This window comes from Hipposideros armiger, unplaced genomic scaffold, assembly GCF_001890085.2.
Source record: "Hipposideros armiger isolate ML-2016 unplaced genomic scaffold, ASM189008v1 scaffold_152, whole genome shotgun sequence".
Taxonomy (NCBI): domain Eukaryota; kingdom Metazoa; phylum Chordata; class Mammalia; order Chiroptera; family Hipposideridae; genus Hipposideros; species Hipposideros armiger.
In genome coordinates, this window is record NW_017731502.1 from 2,228,369 (window position 1) to 2,251,500 (window position 23,132).

Here is a 23,132-nt window from a genome sequence, read left to right on the forward strand (position 1 = left end):
TAATAATAAAAAAATTACCGTTGCCCAGGAGGTGCTGTTCCAGGCTAGACTTACCTGGGTTGTGTTCTGTGTGGCATACGATCCAAAGAAAGGCTCAGATGCTGGCTCTGAAGGTTTACCTGGGGCAGGTTGAATAGTTATAGAACAATACCATCATGTGCTTCTTTTCTACCATCAAATATTTCTCTTCTAACCACACCTGTATCAAAGCACTCTGACCCCTTCGCTGTCTTATAATCCTGATGATGAGCCAGGGACATAGAGAGGAGCCAGTGGTTTTGTCTCAAGCCACCTGAGCACCAGACAAGCTGAGTGGCTTAGTTTACAAAGCACCCACAGTGAGCTGCTGCGTGAGAGAAGCCAGGGTTTCTGACTTCTGGCTCGGGCTTTTCTTTCCCAGAAGCCATGCTGAGCGTTCATTCATCTGAGATGAATGTATTGAGGATCTCTTATTTTCCTGGACTGTGCACTGTGCTGAAGACACAAAGATTTAGGAGACACAGTCCCTGCTGTCAGATATTCTCTCTTCTCTCGAGAGACGAGTGCATCCTTGGGGAACGCCCATGGATGTTGGTATGGCTGGGGCAGCCACCCAATCCCTGTGGCTCTGCTCTTTGAACCCTGTCTCCTGCTCGCTCTCTAGGCATCAGCCTTTAGGTGTCACTTTCTCTGGAAAGCTATCTCGAGTCTGACATCATGCTTCCTCTGTGTGCCCATAATACTCTGTACTTATTGATTTGCTTATTCATCTGATATTTATTCAGCGCCTGCCATGTACCAGGCCCTGGTATAGAGGTAAGCAAGATAGACTTGGTTCCTGCTGTGGTGGAATTTAACTTCTAGTGGAGGAAAGAGATGAAGAATCAAACATTGAAAAAAAAAAGAAAGACGTGTCATCAAATGATTGCTAGTATGGGAGTAAGTATAATGCAACGTGTTCTATAGCAGTAATACTCCCCAAACTTAATGTATGCCATGATGTAATGGGTCAGGAATCTGGACAAGGCTCAGCTGGGTGATTTTTCTGCTTTACGTGGCATCAACTGGGATCACTTGATGATGTTGAGCTGGTGGCTAGTCTGGGCTGGAAGGTCCGAGACGGCTTTACCCACGTGCCTGGCCCTTTGGTGGGGACAGCTGGAAGGCTGGGCTCAGCTGGGTTGACCCCCTCTCCGTGTGATGTCAGGGCCTGTCTACCTGGCGCTTCGGCCAGATGTTGGGCTTCAGACATAGTAGCTCAGCGCTCTGGGAGAACAACGGGGGAGCTGCAGTCTCCTTCAAGCCTAGGACATGGTGTCGTTCTCTCAGCCCTAGCTCAGCTTCCAGGCGACAGGAAATAAAGCCCTCCTGTCATTGGAGGCCTGTCAAAGGATTTGCAGCTCTCTTTAATTCTCTACACTGAGCTAGAAGGTAGTCAGGGAAGGCTCCTGGAGGCAGTGGCATTTAATCAGAGCCCCGAGGGATGGAAAGGAGCAGTTGTGGTGGACGGTGTGAGGGGAGAAAGGCCAGTGGGGCTGGAACTGGTGATGAGGGCAGAGTGGAAAGTCACTGAGGCATCATAAGTAGGGAGTAGCATGATCCGATTTGTATTTTTAAAAGATCACCTTGGATTGGAGGGGGTAAGAGTGGAGCTGAGGAGAACAGAGGGGTGAGTGGGAGTGTCGCTGTCGGGGCAGCTGGCGATGATCACCTGAGTGACAGCAGAGCAGATGAGGAGCAGTGGACAGATGCTGGGAAATCTTTCAGAGGTAGAATTGGGGAAAAGAGAGGAAACAAGGGTGTCTCCCATTTTTGATTTGAGATGGAAGGAATTGGGGGGGGGTGAGGCAAAAGCTGCCACCCTGTTTTCTTGTCTTTTGATAACCACTGGGCTATGAGCTTCAAGGTAGCAGAAAAGGAGGCTGTTGACCTGGGGTCCCTAGCACCTAGCATCAGGTTTGGTATATGGTTGGCACCCACTAAATATTTGTTGAATGAATAAATGAAGGTCAAGTGGTAATTAGAGTTGCCGTGGGCTGGGAGTGGTGGGAGGCAAAGAAGGGGGCATTTAGCTTCTGATTGCCTTAGGAGATTGGTGAGACCATTTGAGTGAAGGGTCAACCACTCCTGTGCCTGGCGCCTGGCTCAGTGTTGCTGAGAGGACGGAGTATAGATTCCATGACTGGGGCACAGGGACCACAGAACCTGGTGCACTAGTTTACAAAGTGTGGTCCTGACCAACAGTGTGGGCATCACGTGAGGACTTGCTATAAATGCAAAACCTGGGGCCTCCCCCACTGCTGACTGAGCAACTCTGGGGGTCGGGCCCAGCAAACTATATTTTAACAAGCCCTCCAGGGTATTCATATTTAAGAGTCACCCAGTATGATGATTTTCTAGAGGACAAATTGTTTACAACTCACTTTCAGGCCACGTTGGTCTTCTAGACCCCTCCTGTTCCCCAGCAGAAAACCCATAATTCATCACCCTTTCCCAGCCAGGTGTGACCTTTCCAAGGCCTGGAGCTGGGAGCCCTTTCCGAGAAGGAGTGTGGTCTGGAAGGACACACAGGTGGCCTGACACCTGCCTCTTGGGGAAGGAGGATGTTCTTAAGAAAGTTGGGTAGTTCTAAGAAGCCAGAGGTTTCCTAGAACTAAGGCTTTTCTTCCTTCAGAGCAGTGTTTTCTAAAACACCAATACTTTAAGATGTCTAGGAGAGAGAGAGAGAGAAGATGCGTCAAGCTGGAAACAACTGCTCACCCTGTACCCGCCTTAGAGATTCCCAACACACATTAGGATAAGGACGGCTCTGAGAAGTTTTGCAATAAATAAGCCTGTTGACTCCTTTCTACAATAAATGCTCTTTGACCACAGAATTCTCCCTCCCCCATAGTATTGATTAATATTTCCCAACTAGCACTCCTTGTTTGAAACGCTCTGTTCTAGACAAATGCCGGGTTCCCTCTGGAATGCTAGAGCTGCAGACAGTGCTCTGTATGTGGGTGACAGGGCCCTTTCTTTCTGACTCTTCAGTTTTGATATCCCTGATGGTCTGGAGTATAAAAATGGCCTCTCCAGAAGGTTAAGTGTTGGTTACTGCTATTGGAACAGCTGGGGGGAGGGGGGCGGGGGGTGGTGGGGGAAGAGGGGATGGGAAAGCAACAGGGAATTCTATTCAAATGTGTTTAAAATGGGCAAAGCCAGATTTTGGAATGAGCTGGGGGGGGGGGCAAGGGAAGGGGGAAGGGCGGTGCTTGGCTAGTTAATGAAAAATGCTTAATATTTTACGCAAAGGAGGTTTGGAGCATCTCTCAGCTTCATGGAGCAGTTGGGAGGGAAGATTCCAGTGAGCAACTAATTTGATTGCTAAGAAAATGCTTTTTGGGGGGGTGGGGAGTGGGGGTAGGTAAAGCATCACAGACTTTTTTCAGAAGTAGCATATCTTTATAAAAAAACTATAATTTAGACTTAGCCTTCCAGGTAAATAAATCCTAAGCAGAGAAGCACTTTCGTAGCTGAGCCTATAAATGTGTGACGGATTCAGAATGAAAGTTTCCTCAGAACGAGGAAGGGATGATGGCGACGGTCCTCCAGGTGGGTCTCATGTCTCCATTCATAGCTACCACTATCACTATGACGACTGTCCCACGAGTGATGGCTTTCCAGTAATACTTTCCAGAGCCAGTATTCCCCTAGTAGAGTGTGCAGTGCAGATCTTTCCCGATGGCTCGGTGTCTGTGCTGTGCAGGTTATTGACTCTTTCAAACACCCTCACATCCACATTATTGCGTGCCAATGGCTCTACTAGATGTTTTATATGCATTGTCTCATTTAACCTTCATGGTAAACGTTGTGAATGTGAGGCAGGCACTATCTCCATATTTCTAGTTGAAAACGGTGAGGTTTTGAGAAATTCAGTAATTCGTCCAGATGGACACAGCTAGAGTTGAGTAGCAGAGCTAAGATTCTAATCTTGGTTTAGCGGGCTCCAAAATGCAAAACTGCTTCTAGCTATGTGACTTCGGGTATGTCCCTTCACCTCTCTGGGCTGGTTTAGTGTTTTCTGAGAGTCACCCATCAGTCCAGACCACATCGTCCTTATATAGGCATCAGGGGTTCCCTGCTCTCCTGCTGGTCAGCTCCTGTTCATCCCACCGCGGCCAGCTCAGGGTTTGCCTCCTCTGGGAAGCCCTGGCTGTTGATGTCAGGCCCACAGTGATCTGTATGTTACTCTCATGGGGCTCGGGGCAGATTATCAAGGAACGTTCCAGTTCATAGGTCTGGTTTTCCCGCTTCAGCCTGCCAGCTGATTGAAAACAAAGGGCCATTTCTAGCCCTTCTCTCTCTGTCTCTCTGTCTCTCTCTGTCTCTCTCTGTCTGTCTCTCTCTCTCTCTTCCTCTCTGTCTCCCTCCTTCTCTCTCATCTGTCCATCTCTCTCTGATACATAATAAAAGCTCTATCAAATTTTTTTGAATGAATAACTGAAAAGACCAAGATAGGACCAAATGCTTTCTTCAAATACATGAAGGAAATCAGCTTATTTTGTGCAGCTGCAGCAGGAGAGGCGTGAGGTCCAAAATAGCATTTTCAGAGAGGCCGACTTCAACTCCACCTTGAGAACATTCCAGTAGCCAGAGCTGTTCAGCACAGAAAGGGCTGCCCTGGAAGGTGTGAGTGCCTAATCTGTGGAGGTGTGCATCAAAGGCAGGGTATTTTAGGAGCTCATTTCTGTAATGTGATGGATGGTCAGACCGGATCAATGCTCCTCAAAATGAGGACGGGATCATTGATAGCATATGAACCATAAACAGTGAATTATCTTTTCAATTCTCTTTCAGTCTTTGTGGTTGCCTCCAGGAGAAAGTCTCAGTTTGGTGCTAGCGTGTTACTAATGCCTCTCTAATCTTCCTTTTTTCAAATTGAGGGGGCGTCAGCCTCTGCCTAGGATGGAGTGATACTGTTTAGTTTTCCTTGAACTTACTTTTTCAGTTACCTTCTATTTTTGGCAAGCGATGTTTGTTTTTGTTTTTTTAATTTTATTTTAACTAAGACTAGGGAAAGTCCTTTATAAATAAATTCAGTTAAGTAAAAAGGACAACCAGCAGGGGGTATTTCATATGGCAGTTTGCGGGAATGGCAAAATCCTGAAGCCAGCGTGATACCTCCTCTGGGAAAGTGAACCTGTTTCATTGCAACCCTCTCCATCCTCCAACTTCCCTTTTTCATTGCTGGGAGGGATTTTAAAGCTGGAGGCTCAGCCTAAAGAGTGGTCTTTGCCATGGCTGCAGCCCCTTTCTCTCTTTCCGATTTTTCCCTCTGGTCCTTTCCCAGATCCCACTCCAGGTTTCCTAGGATCCTCTGGGCCTAAAATCAGCACCATCCAAAGTACTAACCAGGATGTGATTTATTTAAGTATGATATGCTTGACGTATGTAATATGTGCGTATCATTTAAATTTTATTCTAAAAATGAAAAACAGATGTTGCAGTAATGGAGATTGAAACAAGTTGTAATATGCAGGGGTTTAGTTTTGACTAGATTCCGTTAGGCAAGTAGCATAATGATGACCTTTGAAGCTCATACTGCACCTTACACTTTGCAAAGTGCCTCCCCAGCGTTGAGCTGCTTAAATCCATCCAAGAACCCTGGTGGGGCTGGGGAGAGTCAGGGGAGGTGTCATTATCCCCACCTGACAGGCAAGGAACCTGAAGGCCAGCCAGGGTGAGCCTGGCTTAGGATCCCCAGTAGACCGGGGAAAGAACCAGGCAGAGAAGCCATGGGTCAGGGCCCTTCTTCTGCCTAGCACTGTACACAACATGGTCCACCCATTTTGCAGGTAGATAAATTAAGGCAAAAGGGGCTTGCAAGGAAAGAGACGATGAGGTTGGCTAGCCGTTGTCTGGGGGCAGGAATTTTCATTCTGGTACCAAGAATATAGTCAACAGGTCCAAGGGGAGCTCAAGATGATGCTGGACACCAGATCCAGGGTGCTATCACTTTGAGGTGTGAGGAGCAAGTGAGTGAGGGAGAGTAACAGGACCATTTGCACTGGGCCTTGAAGTACATGTAAGAGTTAGCAGGGGGAGAAGGTAGTAATGGGAGGAAAACCAACATTTGTAGGAAACCTACCATGGGCCATAGATCTACATACACCAGCCATTGGATTTTCCCAACAACCTAGTGAAGTGCTGGTGGTAATATAGTGATGATGATAACAATTATTATTATATGTTGGGTTTGACACTAAGAGCATCCCATGAATTACCCATTTAATCCTTAAAACCCCACTGTGAGGTAGGTTTATTAATCCTATTTTGTAGATAAGGAAAGAAAAGATTTAACTAACTTCCCAAGTTCACCCAGATGGCGAGGGGCAGAAGTGGTATTTGAACCCCAGCTTTGACTCCCTGGCACCCCAGTATGGGTAAGCAGAGTCTGTGTCAGCTAGGTGACAGTCTTTCCCTTTCAGAATTGCTCTGTTTCAGGGCGGGCATCAGCCAAAGGCAGCTCTAAGTCAATGGATTTCAACTGGCAGGAAGGGCCTCCCCCACTTGGGTAGGTTTCAACACGACACAAGGATCAGGGCATTTCCATCAGTGAGTGTGAAGGCTCCGTGAGCATGGGCACCTTGTAGAACTGAGAGAAGGTGAGTGTGGCCAGAGGGCAGAGGGGCAGGGTGAGGGGTGAAGACAAGGTCAGAGGGGCTGCATGCGCCGGGCCTGGAAGGGCAGGATGAGCGTCTGGTCTGGGTACTGCTGTACAGGGCTGCTGTAACAAGCATCACAGCTGGGCAGCTTAAGCAGCAGAAATGTGCTGTCTCACAGTTCTGGAGGCTGGAAGTCTGAGAGCAAGGTGTCAGCAGGGTTGGTTCCTCCTGTGGTCTGTGAGGGAGACTCTGTTCCATGTATTTTCCCTAGCTGTTGGTGGTTTGTTGGCAATCTTTGGTGTTCCTTGGCTTGTAGACACATCACCCCGATCTCTGCCTTCATCTTCACATAGCATGTTCCCTGTGTGTGTGTGTGTGTCCAAATTTTCCCCTTTTTAGCAAGGACACTAATCATGTGGGATTAGGGCCTACTCGAGTGACCTCATTTTTGCTTGATTACCTCTATAAAGACCCTAGTTCCAAATAAGGTCATACTCTGAGGTCCTGAGGTTGGGACTTCAATATGTGAATTTTTGGAGGACTCGGTTCAACTCATAATAGGCTGCTCCCCCAAGTGGATCAGGAGCCCAAAGAGAGATTACCTCACCCTTCCAGGCCTAGTTCAAAGGCCTTTCCTACAGGAATCATCTGAGATTTACAGAATGTTCTGTCTAAATCATTTATTATAGCTTCTCATCTAGTTACTTCTGCATGACAGCTTTTATGCCATTGCTCACTTCATCCCATCAGTTGCCATTGGCACCTGTGCGGTTGGTTTCCTCACTTATTCTATAAGCCGTTGAAGGCAGGAACAATCTCTTATATTTCTTTGTATCCCTCCGTAGCCCTTGGCAGAATCCAATCCAATCCAATTCATTCATTCATTCACTCACTCACTCTCCTAGTATTTTTTGAGTATTTGCTATGTGCCAGTTGCAGAGGATTAAAAAGATGGCCGGATGTGCCTTAAGAAGGCTCACAATCTAGTAGATGAAATTAACACAAACCAAGAATTGTGGCTATTAGTCAGAACACCTTTAGCTGAAATAACAGAAACACTTTAGACTGGTTTAAGCAAAAATGGTAGTAATGGGAGGAGGAGAAATTTAAAGGATCAAAAATTCTACTAAAAAAATGTAAAGAAATAGGAGGTGGTCAGCCTCAGGCACAGCTGGACCCAGGGGCTCGGGGGATGTCATCAGGACATAGTGTTACTCTCTCCATCTATTGGCGATTTTTTATCTGTGTATGTGATTATTTGATTGTCACCTGAGGCTCCCAATGGACTGTAAGGCCCATGAATGAGGGCATGTGGCTTATTTTACTTACCACTGCCTGGCACAAAACATGGCACTCAGATAATATTTTGGAATTAATGATTCCTGCTCCAAGCTAGGGCAGTGAATTCCAAATCCTGTTGGGACAGCTTAGGTAATGAGAGAGGTTAACCACACCTTTTTGGCTCTGGAACTAATTGAGGAGCTTTTCCCCATCATTCCACCAAAAGACCTGGAGTTGCATCTTACTACATTAAAGCTCTGTGGCCAAGATGATGCACGGCTGGTCACAGGCCCACCATTGCTCAGGACTGAGTCCCCGGAGGAGTGAGGGAGAGAGCGAGGAGCCAGTGGTTAATTCTGCCTCAGGGTGCGCTGGGCTTTGAAGTACACGGAAAAGTTTGCAACAGTGGCTTTGAAGGAAAAATGCGTGGTGCTCTCTTTCTACTGGGATTACTAGCAGTCATGGTAGTTTTGGTCAGGAGAGGGCCTGCCTGAAAGCGAAGCCAACAGAGAGAGGAAATCTAGATATTATTATCAAAAGAAAGGAGGAGAGATATTGAGCAGGGGAGAGTAACAGATGTCTACTATGTTATGCTCTGTGAGGAATGGGATCTCAGAGGAGGGAGGGAGTGCTTTTCAGAGGCAGCTTTGCTGGCAGCTGCCCAAGTAAGCCCAACTTAAAACCCAAGAATGTTCTGGAAGGGAGCAGGAAGCCAGAGGCACGGTCTCGGCGTCTTGGGGATGGTGTCAGCTGTAGCTGCTCGCCTCCCTCCCCGAGGGACCATGATCCCAGGGCCGTAGATTTGGATTCATCTGCAACATGGGGCTCTGCAGGCCTGGAAATGGGTTCTGTTTGCTAAGCAGAATTTTCCAGCCCCCAGCTGAGAAGCTGGAGAAGCTGGCTCGCTGCTAATTTCATTTTCCTAACTCACCAGCTTGGCAAGGCCTTCGCTTCTCTAGCTGCAGTCTCTTGGAGCCTCAGACTCAGCTCCTCTAGCCAAAGAAAGAAAGCTGTGACTCACCAGAAATTTTCATTGCTATTTTCTGGCAAAAAAAAAATTTTTTGTATATATATATATATATATATATATATATATATATATGAAAGTTCTTGCATTATGCCTTAGCTCAGCAGTTTCTACCTGCTGCGTAGATGCTGGGATGTTAGATTGGAAAAGTAGAAAGGCTGCTCAAGATATGCCTCAGAGGAGAGAGCGCAGGTCCAGGTTCGTTTTGACGTTCTCCAAAAGTGCGGCTGCTGCGGGCAAAAATGGCTGCCAGCATGGAGAGCTGGCTGGCAGGTCCAAGGGGCCCCACTTTCAAAAGGGACAAGTAACCAACCCCCTGAGAAGGGAAGGGCAAAACTGAAGGTCCCCAAAGTGCCCAGCCCTGCCATCTATGGCCCAGGCACTTCTGTCTGTGGTCCTGGAACAATCCAGATGGCTATCAGGATGGTGACCGGGTGCTGGCCAGAGCCTGCAAGACCCGGCATCTGCCCCCTCCTCTCCTTGCTTCTTCCTGGCCTCCAGCCACACTGGTCGTTATTCAGTTCCTTAAATGCACCAAGCTGTCTGCCCCCCGATGAGCCTTTGCCCATTCTGTTCCCTGTGCCTGGAACCCTCTCCCCGCGAGTCCACTCTCCTGAACCTCTTCACCTAGCTCACTCCAGCTCTTCCTTCGGAGCCCAGCCAAAAGAGCGCTTCCTCAGGGACACTTTAGTGACCTGTAGAATCAGGCCAGGTTCCCTTGTTACGGGGTCTCGTGGCACCACGCCCTCCTCTCTAGCACTTTCTGCAGTTGTAACTTCACACACCTTTGCTGGACTCTCTCATGGTTATCATCTCCCCCACTAGTGTGTGAGCTCTGTGTCGGCTCTAGCCCGGGTACCGCCATCTGGACACTCCATAAGCTCTTTAGACTTGTCGTGTTCGCGTCGAGCTCATCGTCTTCCCGCCCTGCTCTCTGCTGACCTGTTCCTCATCTCAGTAAATGCCGCCTCCGTTCTCCCAGGGCCCAACCTGGATACCTTGGGAGTGGTCCTGTAGATCTTTTTCTCCCTCCCAACCCCAATCCTAACTCCATTCAATCAGTTTACCACCGAGTAGTTCTTGGGTCCCTCACCTTCTTTCTTGTCCCGCTTGAGCCTGTCCTCCTCATGGTAGCCAGAGTAAAAGTTTGAAAATGCAGTTTTACCTTTTCACCCCCCTCCTCTAAACCCTTCGATGACTCCCTGCCAACCTCAGGATGAAGCTCAAATTCTCTAAAGGGACTTAAAGGCCCTTGGCTATGTGGCCTCTCCCTAATTCTCCAACCTCGTTTATCATTCCCTCCCCCATCCCACAACACCACGCTCGGGCCCCCCTCAGCTATGTGCATTTCACCCACATGCTCTCTCCAGCCTCTCTCTGGGCCTTTGTTCATCACATTTCTCCACATAGAAAGCTCTGCCCTATCAAACTCCATTCCAGCCTTTAGTTCTCAGTCTAGAATATTCTTCCTCCAGGAAGCCCTCCATGTTCACCTCACCACCACCTCCTCTGCTCCACAGCCTCTTTCTCGTCACTGTGTTTATGAGGCTGTGTCATCATCTTCTGTGTCCTTGTGTGTCTCCCTTACTCGAGTGGAAGGCTTGGGGGAGCAGGGTCTTGCCCGCTCTGATCATTGCTGCATCCACAGCACCTAGCTGTGCCTGGCACATATACACAGACAGATGGTGCCTGAGTGAAAGCCAGAATGAACCAAGACCTTCATCTTCCCAGCAGCTGCTCACGGTAGCTTGACAAGTCCTCAGTTGCTTTCCGGTAACTTTCTCCTCCTTGCCTCTACTCTTTCTGCCTCCTCCTGTAATTCCACCTAAGGCTGCATTGCCTCCTGCCCACAGCGTCACATAAGGAAAGCTCTGATCTTTCTGCTCTTTCTCTTATCTAATCTCCCTGGCCAGGTGACCTAATTAATGGTTTCCAAGCTATCCCAGCACTTCTGCACCCTTTCAAGATCTCCTTCCCCTCAAAACTCACCTTCTGGCTGTGATTTCCATAAATTTTGCACATTTGATTCTCTGATGCTGTTCAATTCTTGCATCCCAGGCTGAGTTAAGCCCCTGAAGTAATTTAGGTAACAGCTCAATTATCTCATCTCTCCTTTACTCTAATCTTTCCATTTCCATCTGCCACCACCTAGGAAGCAGTGAAAAATGGGATGTGGAAAGTATTTTCAGCCCAAACTTACCTCTTTCCTTGCAGTTCTTATCTTGGTTCATGTCATCAGCATACAGTCGCTTGAGATCTGAGCCTTAGAATCACATCTACCCCTCCTTCCTGCCTCCCTCCTACTGTCTACTTCCAGGATGTCTTCAAGATTATCTACTCTCCTGTTGAGGAGTCTCTCAAGTCCAGCCATCCCTGGCCACTACCCAGGCCCTCATAGTCTGTATTCTCCTGGAAAAAGGTCACCCCTTGACTGGTTTTCCTGTTTCCAGTCCCATGCTATGCCTACATTCATCCGCCCATCTACCATCTACTCATTTATTTACCCATCCATTCACCCATTTACCCATCCATCCACCCATTTATCCATCCACCCATCCATCCATCCATCCATCCATCCATCCATCCATCCACCCACTACCCATCCATCCACCCACTACCCATCCATCTACCCTTCATTCTGCCCTCAATGATCTTTCTAAGACACACATTGGTTAGATCATACCTCTGCTTAAATAACTTTCATCATTCCCTACTGCCTATAGCAGGCATTCATAACCCTGGATGCACATTTGAATGTTCTAGAGAATTCTTAAAAGATACCAGTATCAAGGCTCTACCCCCAGCGATTCTGACTTTATTGGTTCTGGAAGGGGTCTGGGTCTTGCTGTTTTCTAAAAGCTCCCCAGGTGATTCTAGTGTGCAACCCGGGTTGAGAACCATGTGGCCTAGAGGATCAAGTCCCAGCTCATTAGCCTGGCATTCAATGTCCCCACCCCCCAATCAATTCCTTAACCTGTCTCCCCAGCTTCATGTCCTACCAATCCTCCAACCACATATGGAATTCTCGCTCTACTGAACTACTACTCTGTCTTTGTATTCATGGTCCCTTCTGCCTACAATTCCGTCTTTCTCTGCCCTTTTGGAAAACTCCTACCCATTTTTCAAGACCCAGCATGAATGTGATCTTTTTTCATGCGTCTCTCTTCCATAGCATCTCCTAGGTGTCATCTTCTATGTTGCTGGGCACTAGATGTGACTAAAACAGAAACAGTCCTTGCTCTGAAAAAAACTTTCATTAGGGTGAGGGGTGGGGGCTGGAAACTCCTTAAGGCAGACATTCTCAAACTTGAACATATATCAGAACCACCCGGAGGGCTGGTTAAATGACAGATGCTGGGCCCACCCCCAGGGTTTCTTATGAAAGGGTCTGGGGTGGCCCTGCATTCCAATCGGTTTCCAGGTGATGCTGGCATTGCTGGTCCGGGGCCACACTTTGAGGACCTGTGCCTTAGAGTGTGGTCACAGGCATGCTACCTGGGGAGGTATTTAAACTGAGACCTAGAGGAAGAGAAGGAGGGAGTCAAGAGAAGAGCAGGGGCTACCACATCCGGATGGAGGGAGCAGCGTGAGCGAAGGCCCCAGGTGGGAAAGCACCTGGCGTGAAAACGAAAGGGGACAGTGTGTCTGGGACTGGAGGGTACAGGAGGGCAGCGCCTTCTTCAACTTCTTACACAGAACTGATGCTGTATCGTCTCCCACTGTAATCCTTTTCTTCCGCCTCAGCCGCTTGACAAGGCGCCCCTCCAAGGCAGGACTGTGTCAAGGACCCCCAGAGCCCACCTGAGACCTGACACGGAATAAATGCTGAGGGACTCAGGCCGGGTGGTTGAATTTTAGTGTTCTGGTTTTTTCTGTAGGCTATCAGCAAGGAAGAAATCTGTTTCTTTTTCCCATCACAGCCTGCTGCTTCCCTTTTCCTTAGAAAGTTTCTAATACATCTATCCTCTAAACCAAATTCCATTCTCGCAAATTCCTGCTACCTTTTCAGTCTATTTGGTGACAGAAAGAAAATTTTTCTAAGTCAAGTGGCACCTCCTCACCTATCCTTCCTAAGCCCAGGGTTTGGGTGGGGTGAGGGTGTGGGGGTGCTGTGAGTGCCCGGAGGCCCTCAGGGCTGCACCCTCCAGCACGTCCACGTGGCTTTCAGGGGGTGATGATGCTGTCAGAGTGAGAGTCAGCAGAATTCCCTTCCTCAAAAATGCTGACAGTGGGAGGCTGAGAGGTAACTACGGCCAGCCTTCAGAGATGGCCTACCTACCCTTAGGGCATGGGTGGGCAGGCCTGGGGGACCTTGAGCAGACCACCCTCAGGTGGAGGATGGGCCTCTCCCCCCACATCCTGCCTTTCCAACATCTCCTCCCCACCCTGAAAAGCGGAGTCAGGGAAGAGTCAGGGTTAGCAGGCAAGATGGCCACATGGGATTATGGGTTTGATTGGTTTCTAATTACCCTTCCCTCTTTCTTCCTGGAGAATAGGATACACACACCCTTTACTGAGGCTAACAGGGGTGCTTGGTAAAGTATAGACTAGAGAGGTAGTCCCCCATTTCATTTTTTGGAAACATCCCATTTCCCAAGCGCTCAGACTTTAGCGTGAATCTGCGTCTCCTGGAGGGTCTGTTAAAACCCAGATTGCCAGGCTCACCTTAGAGTTTTTGATTCAGCAGGTCTGGAGTGGGGCTCAGAATCTGCATTTCTAACAAGATCCCAGGTGCTGCTGCTGCTGCTTGTCTGAGGACCACACGTGGAGAACCCCTGTTTTAGCATAATGCCTGGCTAGAAGATGCTAAGAATCTATCGATCATTATAAGACAAAGATTTATTTGTCTTGTATGTACTTTACTCAGAGAAGCTTTCCTAAACCCCTAGCCCCAAATACAGAACCTGAAACCCTTCAGGCCTGCAGCTCCATGGAGGGGTAAAAGCATGTGTTTCCAAGAGGCTAAGAGACAGAAACTGACCTGGGGGTGTGTACAAAAGTTGTTAAGAGCCTGAGGGGACCCCAGAAGTTGGGAGAGGCAGGGAAGGGGAAGGCAGGGGTCCACTTTTTGTTCTTTTCAATGCATAGTTCTAGAACTCATACAGATATTTCAAATCACAATTGGTTTAGTATTTCTTAGCCCCAGGGAAGGCAGCTGCTTCCCAGAAGGGAGAGATGCATGTAGCAAATGGGATAGGACCTAGAGACAAAGGCCTGGGTGTGGGCCACAGCCCTGCTCTGTGTCTTTGGGAAGATCGCTTCAGTTCTCATAGTATCCGTTTCCCCAGCTGTAAAAGTGTTAGAACAAAACTCAGCTTGAAAGGGCCCCATGAGGGCCAAAAGAGCCATGGTGGGTGATACGTAGAACACTACCTGGGTGACAGTTCCAATGAAGCCAACCTGAGCTGTCTTGGTTCCCACAGGAAGGACCAGTACCTCCTCTCACCCGTGAACTGCTGGTATCTGGTCCTGCATCAGACCAGGCGGGAGAGCCGAGACCATGCCACCCTCAATGACATCTTCATGAACAATGTCATCGTCCGCCTCTCCCAGATCAGTGAGGATGTCATCAGACTCTTCAAAAAGGTGGGCAAGCAGGCCACCTGACCTGCCAGGGTCTCTGCCCCAGGCTGGCCATGGCAACACTGTGCCAGCCAGGGTGGAATGTAGCTTGGGGACATGGGACCAGGAGGGCAGGTGTGTTGAAGGGTGCAAGGGGCCAGAGCTGGGCTTAGCAACCCAGACCTAGCATCCCAGACCCTGAGTTTCAATTCTGGGTGTGCCTGGTGGTCTCAGCCACTTTAGCAACCACCACAAAAATAAAAACCTTTGCATGATTGGGTTGGTAGTATACATTCATTGTATGAAATTTGAAAACATGGACATGAGCACACATCTAAAAATTAAAATCACTTGAAATGTTATTGCTCAGCAGTAACCACTTTGGGTATTTCTTTATATGTACATATGCAAATACATTTTCTGTGAGTGCTCATATTTATACATTTTTCAGTGTACTTGTGCACTGTCCCCAAATGATATCTTTCCCCAAATGTATGATTTTACTATCTGCTTATAAAAAGTTATATAACACTTTATTACAGAATTTTCGCATGTCAATAAATACATTTCTTTTCTTTTTTTAATTAAATGTATTGGGGTGACAATGGTTAGTAAAATTACATAGGTTTCAAGTGTCCAATTCTATTTCTATACCATTTTTGAATGACTACATAGTTTTCCATTCTATAGATGCACCCTAATTTATTTAACCAATCCCTTATTGTTGAACACTTAGGTTGTTCCATTCTTTTACTCTTATAAATAATGCTGCTGTGAGCAAGGTTGTATATATACCTTTATCACAGTCACTGCTATTTCCTTAGGTTTCTACAATGGGAATTTTGGGGTCAAAAGTTTGCTTATTTTTAAGTCTTTTAACAGGCTGCTCAGTTGCTTTCAGAAAGGTTTTACCCACATAAATGCCCCGAAGCCGAGTGTAGAGGAAGCAGTTCTGTTTTATGCCCCCGAGGTGTCTGTATCCCAAGCCCCTTGCTCAGTGCCTGGCAAACACCTGGTCCTGCATAAGCATCTGTAGAACTGAATGCATTTCTGTCAACTTCATTCAGTTTCCTCCTCTGTAAAGTGGGCAAGTCAGTAGCCTCCGTGAGCTCCATCCTCTGTCTCGCCAATGGGGCTAAGATCTACTACCTCTCAGCGGCAGTGTGAGGGTTAACTGAGATGGTGTATGCGAAGAAGGGAGGTGCTATTGGCAAGGGGTAGGGTGTGGTCATTGGGTCCAGAATTCTTGAAATTCCTGGGTTCATAATCCTTGTTCCATCATTAGCTTTCCATCATTAGTCTTGTTCCTTAAACTCTCCTAGCCTTAGCTTCCTCATTTGTGAGATGGGGAGGACAGAAATACCCACAAGGCAGTTGGGAGGGTTAAAAGGGTTGTTAATCCCAAGTAAAGCATGGACAACAGTGCCTGGCACTGAGTAAGTGCTCAGGAAAGCTGGCTATCATCATGCCAAGGTAGTATTATCTCATCATACTAAAATAATCCAGCTCATCTGTTCTTGTCGGGTGCCCATTTTAGGGATTTGGAGGCCTGGGAATTGCTAGAAGCACAGAAAGAGGAGAAGTTGATTTGAAATATAATAATCTCGCCATGGTCTGTCTTGGGATTGTCCACTCTGAGGATGACTTCTATAGCAAAACTGTAATTGCAGACTAGTTTCTTCCCTCCACACAATATGCGCCGGTCTCCTCCTGGGGTCATGTTTATGAAACATAGTCTGTTTTATATCTCCATAAGGAAACATAATTAGGAAGGTAAATACAGTGCAATAATAATAATAAAAAAATCACACAGTGCTTTTCAAAGCCAAACTGAAGTGATTCAGGTCTCTTGGTCCCCTCATAAGCCTCTGCCTGCTGCTGCTGTCACATCGTTTTTCCTGGGTGGGAGTGACTCACAGAAAAAAGGTCATCCAAGCCTTTAGGAAATGAAGGGTCTTTTTCCTGAGCTGAGCCCGGGGACAAGTGAGATAAATCTTTTCAGTTCTCATTTAGGCTGACAGCAGCCTCACTTGTGATGGAGGTTAACAGGGTGGAAAATAATGAAAAAATGTCTACAGCTAAGCTCCTGGCTGCCTTGTTACCAGGCCTGTGCCTATGGAACAAAGGAAATGAACCAGCCCCTGTGGGCCAGGAGAACGATGGGGACGGGGCCTGGCTGGCTGATTTAGCACAGCACGGCCCTTTTCTGTCACATGAGTTGTAGATAATCTCGGCTCCGAGGTCGCACTCCTTACGTATTAATAATTCCTGCAGTCCTCAAAATTACTGTGGGTGCTGGTCTCTGGTCAGGCTGGGGAATGGGTTTCTCACTCATCCATTTTATAGATGAGGAGATAAAGCCTGAGAAGCTGCTAGGAGATCCCAGACTTGGCAACTTTGGGCCCATTGTCATTACCAGCAGGAGGCAGTATGGCTGGGCTTTGGGAGTCTGTCTCAGCGCCTCTCACTGACTGTGACCCTGGGCAAGTCTCTCTGAGCCTCAGCTTTTTCACCTGGGAAATGGCGATGGTGACAATTTTAAAGAGTAGATGTAGGCCAAATGTCCAGCACAGGCCTGGCATCCAGCAGGTACTCATTGAATGGTGACTTGCCAGTGATCCCGAAGAATGGAGCTCCCACCTCGTTCCTGACAGAGGGTCCTAGCACTTGAGGTGGGTGTTCCTTCACCGCCCTGCCCTGTCACGCTCTGGCAGTGCATCTGCAGAAGGCGGGAGCAGCTTCCAGGCCAGGCGTCCTTCCTGGGCTTGGGTCTGGGGTAGCTGCCTTGTCTGCCCACATCTCAATAAGTTACCTTTTCATGATTCTCTGTTTCCCCTTTTGCACTGGAATCTATTCTTATGAATAGAGGCAGCACTTGAAATTTCAGAAGCTATTTTAGGATTCGTCTGGGCAAATGGACTTATGCATGCAGTCAGCCCTTGCTAAGTGTGAGGTGTGGATCCACCACAGCAGAACGGAGTTGGACGAGATCTTAGAGGCCATTGTATGGATCAGAACTCTTATGGTTGCCAATGACAGAAACCCAGATCAGCTAGAGGGAAGAAAGGGAACTTACCAGAGGGAACTCTCCGGAGCCAAGCCTGGCTTCAGGCATGCGGGGCTTTAAGGGCACAAAGGAATTCAGTCTCTTTGCAGCTCTGCTCCAATTTCCCCTCTTTTTTGTGGGGGAGGGAAGGGGCAGTGAAGGGCTCTTTTGTAGCCTGTCTCTCTATATGATGTCCAGATGGCCCCTGGAAACTCCAGGCTTACATCTTACTTGCTTCAAGTTCAGCGGAAAGTGAGAGCTCCCTTTCCCTAGAATTGGGTCTAATGGGCTCTGATTGGCCCAGTGTGGGTCATGTGAACACCCCTGATTGGGCACCTGTAGCCAGGGGCTGCAGTGTGGACTGACTAGGCCTGGGAAACACACCCACCACTGAAGCCAGGTGTACACTCAACTCTACCTGACACATGAGACAGAGAATGGGTGAGAGGTGGTTCCCCAGGAAAAACTGGGGTGCTCTTACAAGAAAAAGGGTGAAATAAGTCAACAAATGTCCACTAGGCTTTCTGTTCCAGCCCTTTTGTCACTCTCCCTCTGTAGGAGTGATCCTCCCTCTGCTCTACCTCCCTCAGTAAAGGGCATTCGTCACCTCTCAGGACAGCTCCTTCCTCGATAGACAGTTCTCCCCAGTGTTGAGATAAAATCATAGTGTTTCCACTCACAGGGCCTGGTCACACCCTTGAGGGCAACACAGCTCAAATCACATGGCAACCTGTCAGGTGCTCAAAGACAGAAATCATGATCACCCATCCAGGTCTTCTCCTCTTCTGGGTAAACATTCCAGGTTCCTTCACTTGTCCCCGTGATTTGGCTTTGTGTTTCCTCCCGACCTAAGGCCACTCTCCCTGAGTCGCTCTCTGGGTCTTTGACCCACAGAAGTTAATATTAAGGACCATTCGGAATGCTCTTGGGAGGTCTGGCCAGCTAAGAGTGGAGCAGGGCTATGTGACTATTTATTTCTAATACTGAAATCTGTGAATGCATTTCCTTTTTTCATGAGAGTCTCATCACTCTGAACTTGCAGCTCAAATCCCCAGGTATTTTTGTACCGACTATTTTTTAATCTAGCCTATGAATTCTGCACTTATGTTTCTTTATACTTGCCCCTTTAAAACTTTATTTTATTAGATTCTGGTTAAGTGGGATCTGTGTCCTTATCTAAGTGATTTTTTCAAGCAACAATAGGGTAACTTTCCAAAAAGAGGTCATAATTCTTCCTCTGTGGGAAAAGCCTGTTTTATAACTTATCCATATCTTTCTCCTTGGTGCTACCTTCTTCTACATGTCAATTCGTTGGCTCTGTGTTTGCTTTTTCTCTACCTTCTTAGTGGAGAGGTAGAAAGTGGGGCAGAGAACTGAGAATGAGATAGAGTCAAAGTGGTCTTTGAGTTGGGTGTTGAAGGATGAATAGGAGTCTGCCAAGTGGGGAAAGGCAGTGTGAGTTCAATGTTAGGAGAAAGACAAGAGCATTGTGGGTACAGTATGTCATGATGGAGGTCCAGGGCAACTCAGAATGGAGGCTGCAAAATGGCAGTCCACAGCTGAATTTTGCTTTCAAGGCTAATCTCCTTGGCCCTTACTATGTTAAGAAAATTAAATCAACATTTTAAAATTGGGAGATTTCACATAAAAATCAAGATTTTGTGTTTCTCTTGAAAAATCAGAAGCTCTGCCAGTACCAGATCCACGTGGGTTCATACTTGGCAGTAGTTGGCTGGAACTGAGAAGCTGCTGGCCCATTTAGTCAGGGCACACTCTCTCCACTGCCTCACAGTCCCTGCTATTGTCCAGTGGCTCTTTTATTTCGGCCCCTATGGTCCTTTATGCATTTGAGTTTGTGGCCTCATCTTTAAACATTATCTACCAGTGGTTGGTTTGTAAATTATAGCTTCAGAATCACCTGGAGGGCTTGTTAAATGTGGACTGCTGGGCCCCACCCCCACAGTTTCTGATCCAGTGGGTTGGAGTCAAGCCTGAGCATCTGCATTTCTAACCAGCTCTCGAGCGATGTTGATGCTGCTGGTCTGGGGACCGCGCATGGAGAAGGACTTACCTAGTCCCGCCTCCTTGTTTTCCAGGTGAGGAAACTGAGGTTTCCCCGCTCCCTGTGGTAAACGCAGAATCTGGCCCCAGACTCAGGGTTTTGACTCCAGCTCTGGTGCTGAAGCTCTTACCCGCTGTGGGGTTCCCCCCACTTGCTCTCCCTTCTCCACCCAACCATTTCTGAGACTGGGCACTGAAGCCCATTTCATTTCCAGCCTCCGCTTTTTAAACAATAGCCACCCATTATTCTATGCTCTGATGCCTGCAGAATTTAATTACTCGCTGGGTAGGGAAGTGAATTTGATTGTTGGACGCCATGGTGTTCTGGAGGAAGCGCTAATGAGGAAAGACTCCTAGCAGAGAAGAGAGGGCATTTGGGGGGCTTGTGTTTGAAAGCAGCTATTCACTGTGTGGCAATAAGGGCCTGGTCTTCAGTGAGCTTTTTCATTCCCGTCTCGAAGATGTCTGTCACATTTCATAAATAAATCAGGGCTTTTGTGTGCAATAATTGCTTTGCTTTGTAACCAAGATCAAAAGCACCAATGGCCTTGGATTCAAAGCCAAGTTTATTTTTTATTATTGGGTTGAAGGAGAGAGTGAGAGTTTGCATGCTGGAGGGTCCAGCTATGAGGTGTGAATGGAGGGAGAGGGAGCAAAGTGAGCAAACTGCCAAGGCATGAGGGACCTTCAGCCAGTCTCTACTGTCTCCCAGGGAGGTCAAGTCGTGAACACTCACTCTGCTAGTACAGCCTGCTGAGCTGGTCACCATCAGGCATTCCCATTCCCAAACCATTCAATAAACATATATTAGAACCACCACAACAGTAGATAAACAATAATTATAGATAGCAAGCAATTAGCGTGTGCCAGATTCGGGGGATAAACATTCTATAGACATTTAATTCTTAAAGCCTAAGAGGAAGATGCTGCCATCATCCCATTGTACAGATGAGGAAACTGATGCTGATAAAGGTGGAGCTGGGATTTGAAATTAGATTTGTCTGACTGAAGCCCAGTGCTAAGAGTGGATACTAAAGAAGACAGAGAAATGAGTCAGACAGAATGCCCTCCCTCAAGGAGCTCCCAGTGTAGAATGGAAGTGAAGATAGATGTGTAGCAGTGATTAAAATACAGGGAGAGGGAAGTTGGTTCAGAGGAGGAGGGCTTCCAATCTGGGCCGGGCTGGTGGGGGAATTCCGAGAAGGTTTTATGTTGGGGAAGCAGCATTTGAAGTGAGCCTTGCAGGATTAAGATCTATCCCAGCCTGGATTTCCCAGAAAGCAGACCCTGAGACAGTGATTCCAATGCAGGAGTATGTTAGTGAGTGCTCCTAGGGTCCCCACCTGCAGAAGGAAAGGAGAGAAGCAGGAGTCAACCACTGGAGAAGCTGGGCCATGGTGCAGTTGTAACAAAGGCCTCGACAGACTCCTTGGGGAGCTCTGAAGCTGGGGTGGCCCTTTCGAGCTATGGTGAGGAGGCTGGGCCTTTAGACCCTCATGTTGTTCCCAGAAGGGAGCGTGGCCTTGGGCAGATGTCTCTTTAGCTGAGGCAGTTCCAAACAGGGCTGACAGCTGAGGGTGTGGCTAGCAGCACTCCACACAGACTGGGGAACAAGTCCTCCGCTCCTGAAGGGGACCTGCGTGGTACATTACTGTGTCCACAACAGATATTAGGAGATTTGGGAAAAGTGAGAGACAGGATTCCAGACCAAAGGAAAGGCCCATGGGCAGAAAAATCTGGGCCCTGTGTCATGAACAGGTAGGCCGGTGTAGCAGTCTAGTTCAGTGGTTAGGGTTATGGACAGACTCTCTGGCTCAATCCTGTTCTGCCACTTTTGGGCCATGTGAGCTCAGCCTAATCCCTTGATCCTCTGAGTTTCATCATTTTCAAAATGGAGCTAATAATAACCTTCTTCATGGGGTTGTTGTAAAGATTAAAGAACAACGATATAAAATCCCTACCTGGTACACCATAATCAGTCAATCAATATTAGCAATTATTGGGATGATTTTTGGGACTTTGAGAAAGAACATAATGAGAATTAAGATTGGCGATGGTGTGACAGAATATTTTATTCAGGGCCACAGTTTAAATAAAGGGTCAGAAATAAGACAATGTGCTCAGGACACCACTCACTGATTAATTCTAAATGATGGTGGTCTTATCTCTGCTTTTATAACCTCTTTTTTTTTTCTTGCCTTATTATATTGGTTAGGACCTCTATCAGGCACAGTGTGAAGGGACATGGAAGAGAAGTGGCATTCTTTTAAAAGGCATTCTTTTAACTTTTCACCATTTAAGACACAAAGTCCTAGCAAATTAGGAATAAATAGGAACTTCCTTAGCCTGATATGGTGTATTTACCAAAACCCCACAGCAAGTGTCATAACTTACTGTTGAAGAGAGTTCAGCAAGATGGCTGGTTACAAGATCAATATATAAAAATTAATAGTGCTCTTTTGTGCCTTCCACATTCAATTAGAAAATGTAATTTAAAAATGCATACATAAGAAAATAAGAATGAGTGAAAATTAATGCCATTAATGCTACAAATTAGCTATGTCCTAGAAGATTCGATAAGTAATGCTTTCATTGTCATTCAGTATAAATATTTCATAATTTCCATTATAATTTCTTCTTTGCCCCATGAATTATTCAGAATTATGTTTATTTTAGTTTCATGGATTTTTTTAAAAAGCTTTTACTTGCCTTTAATTTCTAACTTTATTACACGATAATAAGAAAATAAGATCCATAGGTTATATTTTTTGGTATTTGTTGGAGCATTTGCCTTATCAGACTATCAAAATTTCCCTAAAGTGATAGTCAGTGAAATGGGTAGTGCTAGAGCAGTGCTGGATAAACTGACTCACAGGACAGACCTGAGCCCAGAAACAGCCCTCCACGCCTGGGAACACGGTATATGGCAGTGGTGCATTAAAGTGGGGGGAAAGGATAGACTATTTAGTAAATGGGGTTGATTCCATTGGTTAGTTGGTTGTCCTTTTCATACTATTTTTAGAAACTGATGCTATACACACACACACACACATATTTTTTCATATGGAAAAAATAAGATCACCGTAGTTCAAAAAAATATATTCTAAATGGCTTAATGTACTAAAGGCAAAAAGCAAACCTTAAAAACTTTTCAAAGAAAATGTAAAATATTATATTTAAAACTTTGGGAGTAGGAAAAGAAACAAAAGAATATTTTTCTGCTTAAAAAAATAAAAAAGCCCAAATCATAAAGGAAAATATTGATAAATTCTATTATATAAAACTAAAACATTGTCTTTCTACAACAACAAAAACAATAACAATTATAAAGGGAAAACACAGACAAGAAGATCTTTGACCTGCACAGAATCAATGAAAGATTAATTCCCAGAATATAAAATCAGCTCCTACAAATTAGTAAGAAAAGGGCAAACAATCCCATAGAAACATGGGTAAAGATATAAATGGGTAAGTTACAGAAAATGATTTTTAAATGGTTAAAAATATAAGAATAGATGCTCATACTTAT

At 46.7% G+C, this 23,132-nt stretch overlaps 1 protein-coding gene across 6 annotated transcripts in view; it reads left to right on the forward strand.

The window, feature by feature from the left end:
* Positions 1-23,132, forward strand: part of SRGAP3 (SLIT-ROBO Rho GTPase activating protein 3) — a 238,205-nt gene that overhangs the window by 118,747 nt on the left and 96,326 nt on the right. For all 6 annotated transcript variants that reach the window (XM_019651075.1, XM_019651076.1, XM_019651078.1 and 3 more), the window contains exon 3: positions 14,358-14,520. In XM_019651075.1, coding sequence (XP_019506620.1) covers positions 14,358-14,520 — 163 coding nt within the window. The remainder of the gene's footprint in view (positions 1-14,357; positions 14,521-23,132) is intronic.